The following is a 14,246-nucleotide window of genomic DNA, read 5'->3' as shown; positions in this document are numbered from 1 at the left end:
TTTTGTTCCGAAGATGAACAAAGGTCTTACGGATTTGAAACAACCTGAGGGTAAGTATTTAATGACAGAAATTCAATTTTGGGGTGAACTAATCCTTTAAATTCATGATGAGCATGCATATCTACAGGAATAAGTCTTCATTGAACAGCAAGATGGAATATACAAAAGAAAACACTATGTCAGCCTATTTCCACTCATAGGGACTGTGAGTACATCAAGTATAGTGCTAAATGTGAATTCTGTTTAAATCACATTCAGCACATTATGAAAAGTTCTTACTTTTCTGCGGTCAAATTTTTTGAGGACTTTATTAAGTTTTTGGAGTTTCACTCTGGTGTCCTCCTCCAGAAACATGATCCAAGAAGAGTTCTTTCCAAACTGTGACGACAAGCTGAAGGGAAAAACATTCTGCATTATCAAAAGTTTTATAGAAACAAACCAGTTATTAGAAACAGAAAACAGAATACAAACATTCATAATCAGTCTGTGCATTAGTGGCGGAGATTATTTTGTTGTTTCTGCAAGTAACATTGTTACAACGGTAGGTGGCGACAAGAGTCTTATGAATGAGTCGCTGAATCGTTCACTCAAACAATTTGTTCTGATTCAGTCAGGAATGAAATAAGAGGCTGCATCTGAAGTCACATATTTCCATACTATACAGCAGGTGAAAAACAGTATGTGACAAAATAAGTAGGGTAAAGTCCCCAGATGACTACCTACTTCCCTCGAGATTCTGAAGTGTGCATACAATGAACACTTTACTATCCCATGAAGCCACGGGAGAGGATTATGAATGGCATTGAAGCAACACAACTGACGCTGGTAGGTCACATGATAACAACAAAATGACGAATCTAGTATGTCCGGATTACATTCATACTTTTTTAGCACTCTCAAAGTCATTACTTGAGATAATCACTTTTGCCTACTCAAATATGCGATTTCGTATGCAGCCAGTGACTGTCCTTGCAAGTGAGTCACTGAATCTTTTACTCAATTGAACCATTCAAAGTACTGTTTCATTCAGGGACAACTAATGTGTGTTGCCAGGAGACGCACAAGAGTTGATTCTGCTGTGGCTTTTGAAACCATTTTATTTTGCAGAGTAAAAATACATAAAGTAACTGGCAAAAGTGAGTGTAAAATGTAACTCCTTATGACATATTTATACTAATACTACTACGGCTAATAATTATTACTATTATTTAAAATATATAACATCAATAATTAATGTTTATAGCAAAATCACAGCTGTATTGATATTCAATCATTACTATCATTGAATTAACCCTAAGGAATAACCCAAGTAAACCTCACTTCAACCTTTAACACTGAGATTTCACCATGCTGAATGTCTGTAATGTCAGTATTTACAGCACTTACTATGGCAGCAGTGGGAGAATGCTCCAGTCTCCCTCATTGTCTGACAGTGTGTGCAGGAGCAGGATGACAGGGGGACTCTGAAAGAGACAAACACTCTATTACAGCTACTGTCAGACGAAGAGAAAATGGGAAGAAACCATGAGAAGTGCCAGCTATCGAGTGAGTTTATCTGATTTGAGACAGTAGTTTACTTTCAGGACAACAGCCAGCAAAATCATGGATGGACTTCAAAGAGAGAACAGAAGAGCGATCAGTTTAAGACACACACCTTGTAATGTTTTTGAAAAAAGTATTTTATCCTCACCAGGGCTGCATTTATTTGATCAAAAAAGCTATAAAACAGTAGTATTGTGAAATATTATTTAAATAACGGTCATATTTCTAAAATGTAATTTATTCCAGTGAATTTTCAGCATCATTACTCCAGTCTTCAGGGTCACATAATCCTTCAGAAATCATTATAATATGCTGATTTGCTGCCCAAGAAACAGTTCTTATTATTATGAATGTTGAAACGAGTTGTGTTGCCTAATATTGTGCTAATTTTGTGCTGCTTAATATTTTTTGTGGAAACCATTCTTTGATGAATATAATCATTTATTTGAAATATAAATCATTTAACATTATTGTTATTATTTATTATTAATTTACTGTCACTTTTAATACGTTTTAATCACTTTTAATAATTGAATGCATGCTTGCTGAATAAAATATACTTGTAAAAAAAATGACTCACCCCAAACTTTTGAACAGCATAGCGTTGGACATGACTATTCTCATTAAATTAGAATGATTATGGAGGATTAGATGATAGACTTCATAGTTCATAAGTTTAAATAGCCCTTAAGAGACTAAACTTGTGTAGTATATTCTGATATGGCTGCTAAATATACCGGTAGATCCTACTGTAGATGCTTAACTCTGTTAAGGTGCTTATTAATATTAATATGAATCTTAAATCTTGAGATTAATCTGATATTGATAATAATTTAAAGCATATTACCCGATACTTTATTTTACTTCTATCGCTTCACGACTCATAATATACCAAAGTTAATATACCAAAAAAACAAAACAAAAAAGATGTGCTACTTAAAATTGCTTGATCACTTCACATTAGCCACACATACTTACCTCACTCATATTTCAACCAAACTCTTGAATTTTAGTACACTTATAAGATTGCATAAATGAAGACAGAGCCTTACTGTATATTCTTTTTAATCAGATTGCAATCACACGCTTTCTGTCCCTAATAATAGGAATAAATTGCAGAAAATGATGAAATTGGACAATTATCATCAGCCAGAGAATCATAACCTTGAGCTACAAAAGTGTTCTATATGCAATAAAAAAGGGTCAACATCCCTTCAGGAGTAACATTTTTATCCTAAGTCAATTCACATTTGTGATTTTTATAGGAGTGACAATACATCAGATGAGAGAGTGCTCATGTTCAGTACCCCTTAATACATTCACAAATGTGCTCACAAAAACATTATTCTTATCTCCAAAGAGAGACACGAATGACTGAGAACTTTGAGACACCCATTGTGTCTTGATACAGCTCATTAGGATGTGACCAGAAAAAAAGGGTTTGTGATCATGCTGTGACTAAAGATGTTGAAAATGGGGGTCGGCCTGACCTTGCTACCTTATGTAACCACAGATGATTGCCCTGGCTCAATCATGTGGCAGCCAGAGACCAGAAAGGTGAGAAATTAGCACTTGATTCTTAGAAGTGTCTGATATGTCATAGACATATAAGCAAAAAGAGACTACAATTTGCATTTAGCGAGTTCAATTACCTTAGTTTGTCCTTTCAATTAGAATTTTAACTCATTGGTAAAGAAATGGATTCTTTCTATCACCAAAAAAAGGTCCCTTTTGATTTAACGGTTCAATAATAAACCTTTGCGCTATTCTTAGGGTGCCATTTTGTTTGTGGAAAATGTCTTTTAATCTAAACCTACTTTAATGTCAGGCTTTGGATGGAATATTGCCTTGAGAGAACATGGACCTTAAATGAAACAATTTGGTAAGACTGGCCATCTAAGCTTGGTCTAACTTGACTGATAGTTGGGAAAAACACTTACATGACATACATTAAATACGATTGCTGGCATCATGTTTTTGACCAGCAACAAAAAAACATTACAGAAGAGAATGGTCAATATACCCATTAAGCTATTTTTTATGATTTGGGTACTTAATGTCATACAATATACAAGCCAGCAGGTAGCATATAAACAATATTTTAAAAGCTGCATGTCAGGTCAAACTAATACAATTTATTATGAGGATGCATTTCAGTTGTGAGGTCAGGTTCATTTATCTAATGTTCTCTGCACATTCAGCCTGATTACCATAGAGACTGGGACAAACATATTATATTGTAATGCTCTGCTAAAGAGTGCTTGTGTGTGTATCAGTGTAATTAATTAGGGGAAATTTAAGCTAATGGATGAAACTAATTACAGCTTCCCCACTGTCTGTAATGAATAACCCAGTTGTCTTTTCCAAGTCATTTGCAATTATAGAACTCCTTCCATTACAACTTACATGAATCAGGAAGCATTATATGTTGAGAATACACAAAGACTTGTTAAAAATGCTACTTTTTAATATTTTTTAAATTAAACTCCATGTCTACACACTCCAAAACTAAATTACATCAACATTTCCTGGAAAATACCAGTGATTGAAATACAGCTAAGTAATTATTTGCGCGCACAGAGATTTCGACAGCTGGTTTGTTCTATTTCCCCCATCTTTCTTACAAAGTGAGGGTCTAATATTCATCAACCAAATGTTGATTAGTTAGTTGATTAGTTAGTTGATGCACGCACGCACACACACACACACACACACACACACACACACACACACACACACACACACACACACACACACACACACACACACACACACACACACACACACAGTGTGATGTAAGAGTTATTAAAGGGATCGTCAACACACACACAAAAATATAAATATAAAATAACATCATAATTTACTCACCTTCATTCCGTTCCAAACCTGTATGAATTTCTTCTGCAGAAAACTAAAGATATTTTTAAAAACCATTCTTTCCATAATGAAAGTGGTCCAAAACAACATGGAAACCCAGTGACTTTCATTGTATTGAGGAAGAAAAAAAAAAAAAAAAAGGAAAAAAAAGGATATTATTATATATAAAAAAAGGATATTTTATTTTCCATAATATAAACGCATACATGAGGGTGAGTAAACAATGGAATTTTGGGGTAAACTGTCACTTTTAACTCAAGAACTGAACAATTAAATGAGAGTGTCCTTCTACAAATGCACTGTGATCCACAATACAACAAAATAAAGCACTTTTTAGAGATAAAACTGCAGTAAGATGAATACATTTGTACAGACAACGAGTTTGGTCTTAAAAACACAAGATGCAGGACATTGGAAATAAGGAGGCACAACGGGCAAAGATGTCCGGCATGTTTACTAAGCTTTTCATCTTTTTCATCACTACCACCTGCGAGAGAGTTCGGTCATATATCTTATGGCACATACATTTACAATCGTATCACACATAATCACAAATTCAAAAGGTTTACTTAAGCTTAAAACGTATGTTCTTTGATAAACAGCGTCTTCAATTTAGATCACCAGTGGAGAGCCGTTACGATTTGCTTGGTGTGCTTGTGCTTCTCAAAATTTAGATTTGTGATTTGCGAAACAAATTTCTCACACCTCTTCGTGAACTAGTTTGACAAATTTAAAGGAACCGAATTGATCAAAAGATTCATTTCCGAACTGGATAATATGACCAGCAAATATTGCTTTCTGTTATTTTTTGTACTTTGCAGCTGCAAATGTCACGAAAGGGTCTGGACAAATCTATTGGTGTAAACGTATCAATTTCCTCTTTAATATGTCAAGTAAAAGTACAATTATTTGTACTCAAGTACAAATATACAAAAACTGCACTCAAATACTGTATGAAGTATTTGTACTTTGTTACTACCGTATACACTACTGTCCAGGTCATATCAGTTGCTGCCATATAGTTTGTAGACTTCTGTTCTGTGCCCTCTCAGGGCTTTAGAAATGAATAACTGTTTACAGACTGCTGGTCTTATTGAATTTGTTCTCTGCTGTAAACGCCTCCACTGTTCTGCTGCTTCAGCCCTCCAGTGGTGGAACAAACATCCCACAGCTTTTACAACATAACATTCATTGCTGGCTGCACACTGGGGTGTTAATATGAGCAAGGGAGCACTGTACAGTCACACAGGGCAAGAGTGATAAATCTGAAGTCTAATTTACACTAACAATACTGAAGCTGTCAGGGTTCACAGACCGACAGAGAGGGTGAGAATTGATGTGCACATCCATGTAGAGCATGTTGCATGAGTATTTATCTGTGACGAATAGATGTAGGCCTCATGAGTCCAACTAAAGAGAAACAATTTGCTCTACTGAAACACGGATTAAGCATCAGAAATCAACCCTCTCATGTCTCAGACTAGTGCTGACATCTTGTGGCAATGCATAAAGCAGCAAGCTCTATTTTCCTACAAAGGTCTGAAGGTACAAAGCTGTAACTTCCTTCAGAGGAACAATGACGTTCCATATATCTCTGATGTTATCCAGTCTCATCTAGGAGCTCTCCTTTAGTGTATGGACCCTTTTCACAGACTGTGATGACGCGTTTTAACAAAAAATATATATATTTCACGTTTTCTCTTATTTACCGCTATAGAAGTTTACCCAACTATCACAACTTCCGCTTCTGAGAATCCCGGAAATGCGAAAAGGGTCCATTATTTAAAGAGACAGTTCCCCCCAAAATAATAATTCTGTTATTATTGATGTTCTTCTTTGGAACAAAATAATAAAAAAAATTACTCAGTGTTTTTTTTTTTTTTTGTCTATACAATGAAATTAAAAATAAAGCATAATTATTAATTATAATTAATTATATAAAAATACAATTACACAAATTTATATATAATATAATATTTATTATTAAAAAGAAGAAAACATTTAATTTAATAGATTATATTTTATAAATATTACATTTAATAATATAATATTTTATAATATTTGTATACTTCATTTTAAATTTAAAGTTTAAATTAAATACCTTTTTCAATAAAATAAATTAAACAAACTGAATGAAAACATAATATGTACATATAAAAAAATAAATACAATTAAACAGAACTTTTTTTGTTCATCTGGATAAAACTGACTCGAACTCTTGACAACATGTACATGGGACCTAGTTCCTCATTCATTTATATGATCTCAAAGGTAGGATAGACAATTTAATTTTTTAAACACTTTCTGTTATACTGGTTAAAACTCTCTTCACATCCTGATAGCAATCAATAATAGAAGTGGTCTAAATATTAAAACATGTACATATATCTTTTTTGAAAGTCTCAGGACAAATTTTTTTTTTTCGGTCCGAATGCAATGATATGATGTTCTACCGGCCTGTCAATGTATGCATTTCCATCCCACCATGCACCTGCTTGCGCAGACATCACACACCATCAGTGCATTCCGTAAGGCTATGCAGAGTTGAAGACAGACAGTTAGCCTTTTACAGTTCCTCCTGAACCAAAACAATGAGCCTATGCTGCATTCATGCAATGTAGAAACCGCAACTACGAGATGGCAACCCGTGACGTTCTCAGATTTATGTGTTTCCAAGTAAACAATATCAACGCCAAAATGAATCTGCAGCAGTCAGGTGGTACAAGTCAGAGCTCTGTAAGTTGTTTACATTAATTACTATTCTGATGTTATTTGCTTTGAGACATGAGGTAGTTTAAAGGTGAACTAAGTAACTTTTTTACCTTACCCGAACAGCTTCGGAGTCATTGGAATAGTTATATGACTTTTTACGGGTTGAATGGTGGTCGTCTCGCACCCCCCAAGCGCCTGTGAGCCGAAAAACCACCCTTGCAACTTTGGGCCGGCGGCCCAAAAAATCGGCTAAAATTCTGTCATTATTGCGCTCCCTCACGCTGTTCGAACCCGAATGAAGACGACGTTTTAAAGAATGTCCCATCTGCTTTGATGTCGTTGATCTACTAGCCTCTGGTATCTGAGAGTCGCCAACGAGTTTTTCGACAGTGTTGTCAAATATCTATTCCGAAGCTGTAGGGGGAGCTCTATAGAGAAACCTGTGAGCAAAAAGCGAGAATACAGCGAAGAAATTCCCGAAACTGCAAAGCCCTGCTTGAGTGCCATCTCAAGTCTTTGATGCTTTGCAGACTCTGCTGTATACGTTGTGTTTTGAAGGAGGCATGGCTCTGAGGGGAGGGTGGGATCTTATGCTTTCAAAGCTAGCTTGCTATTGCTAGCCTCTCCGAAATTGCCAACCCTCCATTGAAAAGTTAAAGTAGGATTTGATTACATTGTTTATTAGTTTTTGTGTCCTTGTCTAAGGACAAAGGACGTATGTTTCAGTGAATTTTATAAATAACCGAACCACCACTGACTCTAAAAATATCTGCATGGACATTGCATTTGAGAACAAAACTGACATATCTAAAATAATCTATGGATTTGCTGTTTGCTTGAGGGCGAGTGATTTAAAAAAAAAAAACTCAACTATGTCACAAAAGCAGGAATTCTTAGATGAAGGTCCTGTTTGACAGCACTCTACTGAGTGAATTGCAACTTTTTATGTGGCATCTCACACTTTTGCACTTTCAGTAATTTGCACTGCATTTTCCCCACTTCATTTGTGTTCACAAAGTGTTGCTAAAAAGCATCTAATCTGATATGAGATGAGAAAGATGAAAGAATATACACACTGTCGAACATCCATTGTACTGTAGATCCTTTAAAAATTTTGGCTAAGACTTTCTGCAAAAAGAAGAGCCTGAGAATGAAAGAAAGGAAGCAGAAGGGATATAGTGCAGGATAAGAGCGGTCTCTTAATCTGGTTTTGATTGGATCGGAGGGTGACAGCTCAGTGAACTGGTGTAGAGCTCGGAGGTTATTGCAGTTTGGCACTCCAGATTTTCAGAACAAGCAGTCGGAAAGAGTTTGTCTACAAAAGCTGTAAACTATCAGGTGAGGATGTGAGGGGAGGAAAAAATAGATTGCATTACATTTTCACTCTCAGAGGATGGTCGCCATGCTGAGAAATGAATAGAACACACTATCAAGGGTGGAATATTGAGGATGAACCCAACAGTTTCTCTCATTGAAATAAACCTTTTAACATTTGAAATGTCAATCCCATCACTTCACTTAGAGAAAATGTCACTTCATGATCTGTCCTTGCCTTTCCGCCTTTCCTAAAATAAGAATTTTCAGGAGGACGTGTACATACTGTGTATCTCTCTCTCTCTCTCTCTCTCTCTCTCTCTCTCTCTCTCTCTCTCTCTCTCTCTATCTATCTATCTATAAAGAATAAGTAGGTGTGTTCAAACTTTTGACTGGTATTGTAAATCTGGCACAGTAAAAAATTCATAACAGATGGGTGTAATTGTCCAGAAAGTCATGGACAAAATTGGAGCATAATTGCACAAATAATTTCTCTTTGGGTTGAACTGATGAGAGTAAATTATGTGAACACATGCCAGGCATGAAGTCAAATGGTCATGAAAAACCGAAGTGAAAATGTAAATTTAAAAAATCATAAATATCGATACCTCTTGAAGAGCTTGTGTCTGCTGAAGAAGGTCTTTTCTGAGTTTCTCTGCCTGCTGCACATGGAAAGAGTTCCTCTGGCTCTGGATGACAAACACCACTTCTTTCAAGTCTACAACAAACAGAGAAAACACTCACCATGTCATCCCCGTTAATTTGCTTCCTGCACAGCATATACCACACTTTCCCATTGAGAGTGATGACATTAAGGCTGGGTAAGAATTATTTTGTTGCAAAGGCAGGCATTTCTATGGAAAGTATTCACTCTAAACTCTAAGCAGAGGAAGGACATGCAGAATATTGAGCACAATATTTAAAGAGGGAATAAAAACATTGCACTATGGTTAGCACATATGTTCCACAGTTAGCGTTGAACCTTGGTGCCAATACAGAAGATGCAGGTTCCTGCAGGTTTTGAATTCCTGCTCTCTATCCAGTGTATTCTGTCTCTATCTACCATCTCTGTTCAATAAATCTAAAAGCCCTGAAAATAGTCATCTTTTTTTTTTCTAAACCGATAACATTCGGAGGGTTTTTGCCCCGGGAAGAGATAGGGCTTAGCTTGGCGCACCTGTCAGTTTATGAATGTGCTACAAGATAAAAAAAAATAAAATAAAATGTTTTTATAGAGCAGAACTCTCTGGGCTTTAGGTCAAGTCCGTACAGTTATGCTTCTGGGGCCGTATTACAAAAACTTCCTATCTCAAGTCTCAAGTTAAGATCTGGCAAGTTCAATGTTCCAAATGAGAACTGAAATCACCATGGTTACTAAACAGATAAGACCTGATTCGAGATGGAGTATGTTTCTTGATCTACAATAGCTAAGTACTACATAAAAATGTAATAGCATGGTCTCTTGAATAATTCACAAAGGATTAATTTATAATGAGCTTAAAAAACAGAGAATTAGCTAAGACCACCTCATTGATAAATGTGTCATAAGAGGCTTTAAGTCATGAGTGTGGACCTGATGAAAATGACTCGTTTGAAGGCCTGTGAGTGGTATAATTAGACTCGGATTTAACATGCTGAGACATTGATCAAACCAAATACGAATCTGCGGCATTTGTCTACTGTCACAGTCATGGAATCTTTACATGAACTTTATATTTATCATCAAACCAGTCAGGAAACATCATCACATGATCATTTTCAGAATAGAAGATGGATGGATGGATGGCGAATTAACTTTTTCAGTGATTTAAAAATATATATATATTAGGAGATTGACAGCTCTGTGCCCATTTAATTTCATTGTATGGATTTTTTTTTTTTAAACATTTTGCTCAATCTCTATTTTTTGATACAACAAAAGAAGAAAGTAGTACAGGATGAAAACAGCATGAGGGTACGTATATGATGAAAGAAAAGCTATATTTGGTTAGAAACAATATTTGGGTAAAATATTATTTTTAAGAAGCGCAGACACAGGAAGCATAGAGATATTTGATATCTATCTCCACACGCTAATCATATAAAAACCATACAGCATTAAATCTCGTAATAGGTATTAAAAATCCTTGATGCAGGTGCAATGTAAACTATATAGTTTAACTATAAAGAACAACCAGCAAAATGCACTCATATTCCACTTCATTACACTACAACACCCACACATTGAAAACAAACAGACTCTAAATCTGTAGGCTGGTAAAGAGAATTAACTTTGCTTTCAGATGTTCTCCCAAGCAAGAAAGCTCTGGCATGTAATAAAACCCATACCCCAATGAGAAGCGTCACTTCTTTAATAAGTCTTGCAGTCACTTCATCATGAGCTCTGTTGCATGTTAGCTCAAGCTCATGTACAAGGCTCTCTGCCAGCCACAGCACTCTGGGTCTCTTTATTAGGTTTCTTTCAAACATCTGCAGCAAAATGTGGCCATACTACACATCGTAAATTATGATTGGACACCGAGTTTTCTCCTTCATGCCATTTTAAGCAGCTCTGAGAAATGAGGCTCATTTGTCAACACAAACGAGACGAGGAGTATGAGGAAAGCGACAGCTTTGTAATCTTCCTCCGAGACAGGCTGAGAAAGAGTGAGAATGTGGAAAACAGCTGACATGAGCAAACAATCTCTGTATGCCTCAATCTGTTCCCTAGTTAAGTCGTAAAACCTCTTCCCAGGGTTTCAGCCGTTTCTAAGGCTGTCCCATTGTCCAAGTTGTTCCAGTGCAAAAAACGATTTACTCTTAAAAATTCCCAAAATACACTGTACAAACTAGTGAGCATCAGCTGCATGCTATATTCACTTCACCGGATATTATGCAAATAAAAATCTAATAATAAAAATAAATATTCTGTATACTTTTTGATAAAAAAATAAATAAATGTATAACTACATTAAATAACATAAACTGAGGATGAACAATACTTCTATAGCATATATTAATCTTAGTTATTTTAAATCTCGTCATTTACTAATATATTATTAAAATCCATTCAAAATCCATTGTATCTGTTAACGTTAGTTAATGCACTGTGAACTAACATGAACATGAATATTATTATTAACTAACATTAACAAAGGTTAATAAAAGCTGTACAAATATATTGATCACTGTTAGTTTGTTAGCAAATGTTAACAAATGAGGCATTACACATATGTGACCCTGGATCACAAAACCAGTCTTATGTAGCATGAGTATATTTGTGGCAATAGCCAACAAAACATTGTATGGGGCAAAATTATAGATTTTTCTTTTATGCCAAAAATCATTAGGATATTAAGTAAAGATCATGTTCCATGAAAATATTTTGTAAATTTCTCACCTTAAATATATAAAACATTTATTTTTGTGAATGGATGCAGCACTATCGCTAATAGAAATGGCCAACTTTAAAGGCGATTTTCTCAATATTTAGATTTTCCTGTACCCTCAGATTCCAGATTTTCAAATAGTTGTATCTCGGCCTAATATTGTCCTATCCTAACAAACCATGCATCAATGGAAAGATTATGTATTCAGCTTTCAGATGATGTATAAATCTCAATTTAAAAAAAATTAACCATAAGACTGGTTTTGTGGTCCAGGGTCACATATTTAAAGTGCACCTATTATGCAAAATCAGTACACAATCACCCTTCAATGATAAAAATCCTCCCACTCTTTTTAAATCCCTATTAAACCAAAGCAGTCTCATTAGACATGCCATTTTGATTCTCTGAGCAGTGTGACAGCAGTGTGACCCCGTTTACATCTGTATTTAGCGTCGTCGTCCACTTGCTATTTAATCAACCAAAACACATCTCTATACCAGGTGTAAACAGGGCCTAAGTCTGTGTAGACTGAAAGCTACAGTTGTTTGTGCTTGAACGCTCTGTCAGCGCAAAGCTTCGGGGCAGGAGAGACCAGGGCCATGGGCATGATCTGTTATGTAGTGTCATGCTGTTGTAATTTAGTATTGCCGCCTGCCATCTCCGCTCTGTCCTTCTCCACCTCAAAGCTGCTATTGATCTGCCGGCTCTGATGGGAAGGGGATTTACCTCCTAAACCACGGCGTGCCCATCTCTTACAGATCTGCCTGCCTCAGGGAAAGACAGGGACTTATAAAGAAATGTACACGCCGTTTACTCCAGCTTCCCATTCACATCCTTGAGCTTTCAGTGGCACAATCCCACTTTTAAAAGCCTTTGTGCCAAGTACGCTTGCAAGTTTGTGTGCATGTACGTGTACGTGTCTGCATACGGATGTGAGATAGGATCTTTTCCGAGATCTATTTATGAATTTTGGAGCACTGGGTTTGTCAATGCCTCCATGCATGGTAACAAAAGTGAACTGCATTTCTGTCTACATAGGAAGCTGCCTTCTAAAGGGGCGGTCAAATTTAAACATTCAGTGAATTTTTGCTGCAAAATTAAGACACTTCAATAGGAATCCATGCGATTGGGAATTTCACGATTTCCCCACACAGATTTTGTTTAAAGGGCACATAACACACACAGATTCTGCCAATCTCATGTAAATTTTGAGTACCTATTGAGTAGTATTGCATCCTCTTTCCGAAAACAGCCGAGCTCCTGGAGGCGTGCCGTGGGCGGAGCTAAAAGGTCATGCACAATACATCATCGCGTTATCCCTGGATTACTTTTGATTCACTCCACAAATCATCAACAGCCAAAAAAAATTTAATGTTGTAAAAAATCTGGAAAATTATATATGAACAAACCCCTCGGTTCAAACCTTCAAAATATAGATAAGAATAAAACTGTAAAGTTTGGTGCATGTAAGTGCTACTGACAAGGAGATACTGACTGTAATTGAAATCTACTACAGACGCAAATAGATAAAGTGCTCTAAAAGATACATTTAAAAGTGTATTTTGGATGTTTTCTTTACAGTAGTCTGAAAAAACACTATGAAAAGCCAAAAAGCCCAAAATCTTAAAATTGACAGATGCATGCAAAAACACTGTTTTTGCCTAATGTCTCGCCTTAAGATGGTCAGGTGGATTTGCCGTGTTGACCAACAGAAAGCTGCTTGGTTTGAAAGTGACTTCTTTGTGAACTGTGCTTCAATACATCAGTCAGAGCACTATTGACAATGGACCGTTTTTGCACCGAAAATTGTAAAACACTCTACATATATAGGCTCTATATTAAACTACAACATAACTTCACACATACTGCTTCAAAAAGACAAGATTCACAATTGCTTTCAGTATAGTTCGCTGTTAGATTGTTGCTAAGCTAGCAACATAATCCTCTAATACGCACAAAAACACACGCAAATGCAAATACTGGGTAAAATTTATTAAAATTGTATTCAATCAGATAGAATTTTTTTCATTGGACTTGTCACAATGTATGGGATTCCCTTCTCCACTGCCAGATAAGAATACTACCCTCTACCCTCCAAAACAAAGTCATCTTGTAAGGGTTAGAAGTTATTGAAATACATAAAAAAAATAAAAATCACAACCAATGTACATGATATTTGTAAATAATATATTACTACATCTGATCGACGGGTAAAATAACGAATCTGGAGTCAAACATGTACTGTAGGCAGCTAGGTTTCGTAACAGAGTGATTGTGTTAAGTGTATGTCTGACAGGCATTGTGCAGGTGTAATAAAAGCCTGAGAACATTTTAGAGTCTTTCTTTTCTGGCATTGTGGGGTGCCACAGTAATAACAGTTATCCGGTCCCGGCAAGCATCAATGATAAGGTGCTTGCCAATCTTTCATTGTGT

The 14,246-nt window shown here is 36.0% G+C and overlaps 1 protein-coding gene across 2 annotated transcripts in view; it reads right to left on the bottom strand.

Moving 5' to 3' along the window:
• The window catches only part of b3glcta (beta 3-glucosyltransferase a), a 72,600-nt gene that overhangs the window by 22,097 nt on the left and 36,257 nt on the right, over positions 1-14,246 (bottom strand). For both annotated transcript variants that reach the window (XM_082179718.1, XM_082179719.1), the window contains exons 4-6: positions 9,054-9,163; positions 1,387-1,463; positions 280-391 (exon numbers count right to left, since the gene is read on the bottom strand). In XM_082179718.1, coding sequence (XP_082035844.1) covers positions 280-391; positions 1,387-1,463; positions 9,054-9,163 — 299 coding nt within the window. The remainder of the gene's footprint in view (positions 1-279; positions 392-1,386; positions 1,464-9,053; positions 9,164-14,246) is intronic.

This window comes from Leuciscus leuciscus, assembly GCF_965113295.1.
Source record: "Leuciscus leuciscus genome assembly, chromosome: 9".
Taxonomy (NCBI): Eukaryota; Metazoa; Chordata; class Actinopteri; order Cypriniformes; family Leuciscidae; genus Leuciscus; species Leuciscus leuciscus.
Note: the sequence above shows the minus strand (reverse complement) of the source record. Positions and strands in the feature narration are given on the sequence as shown.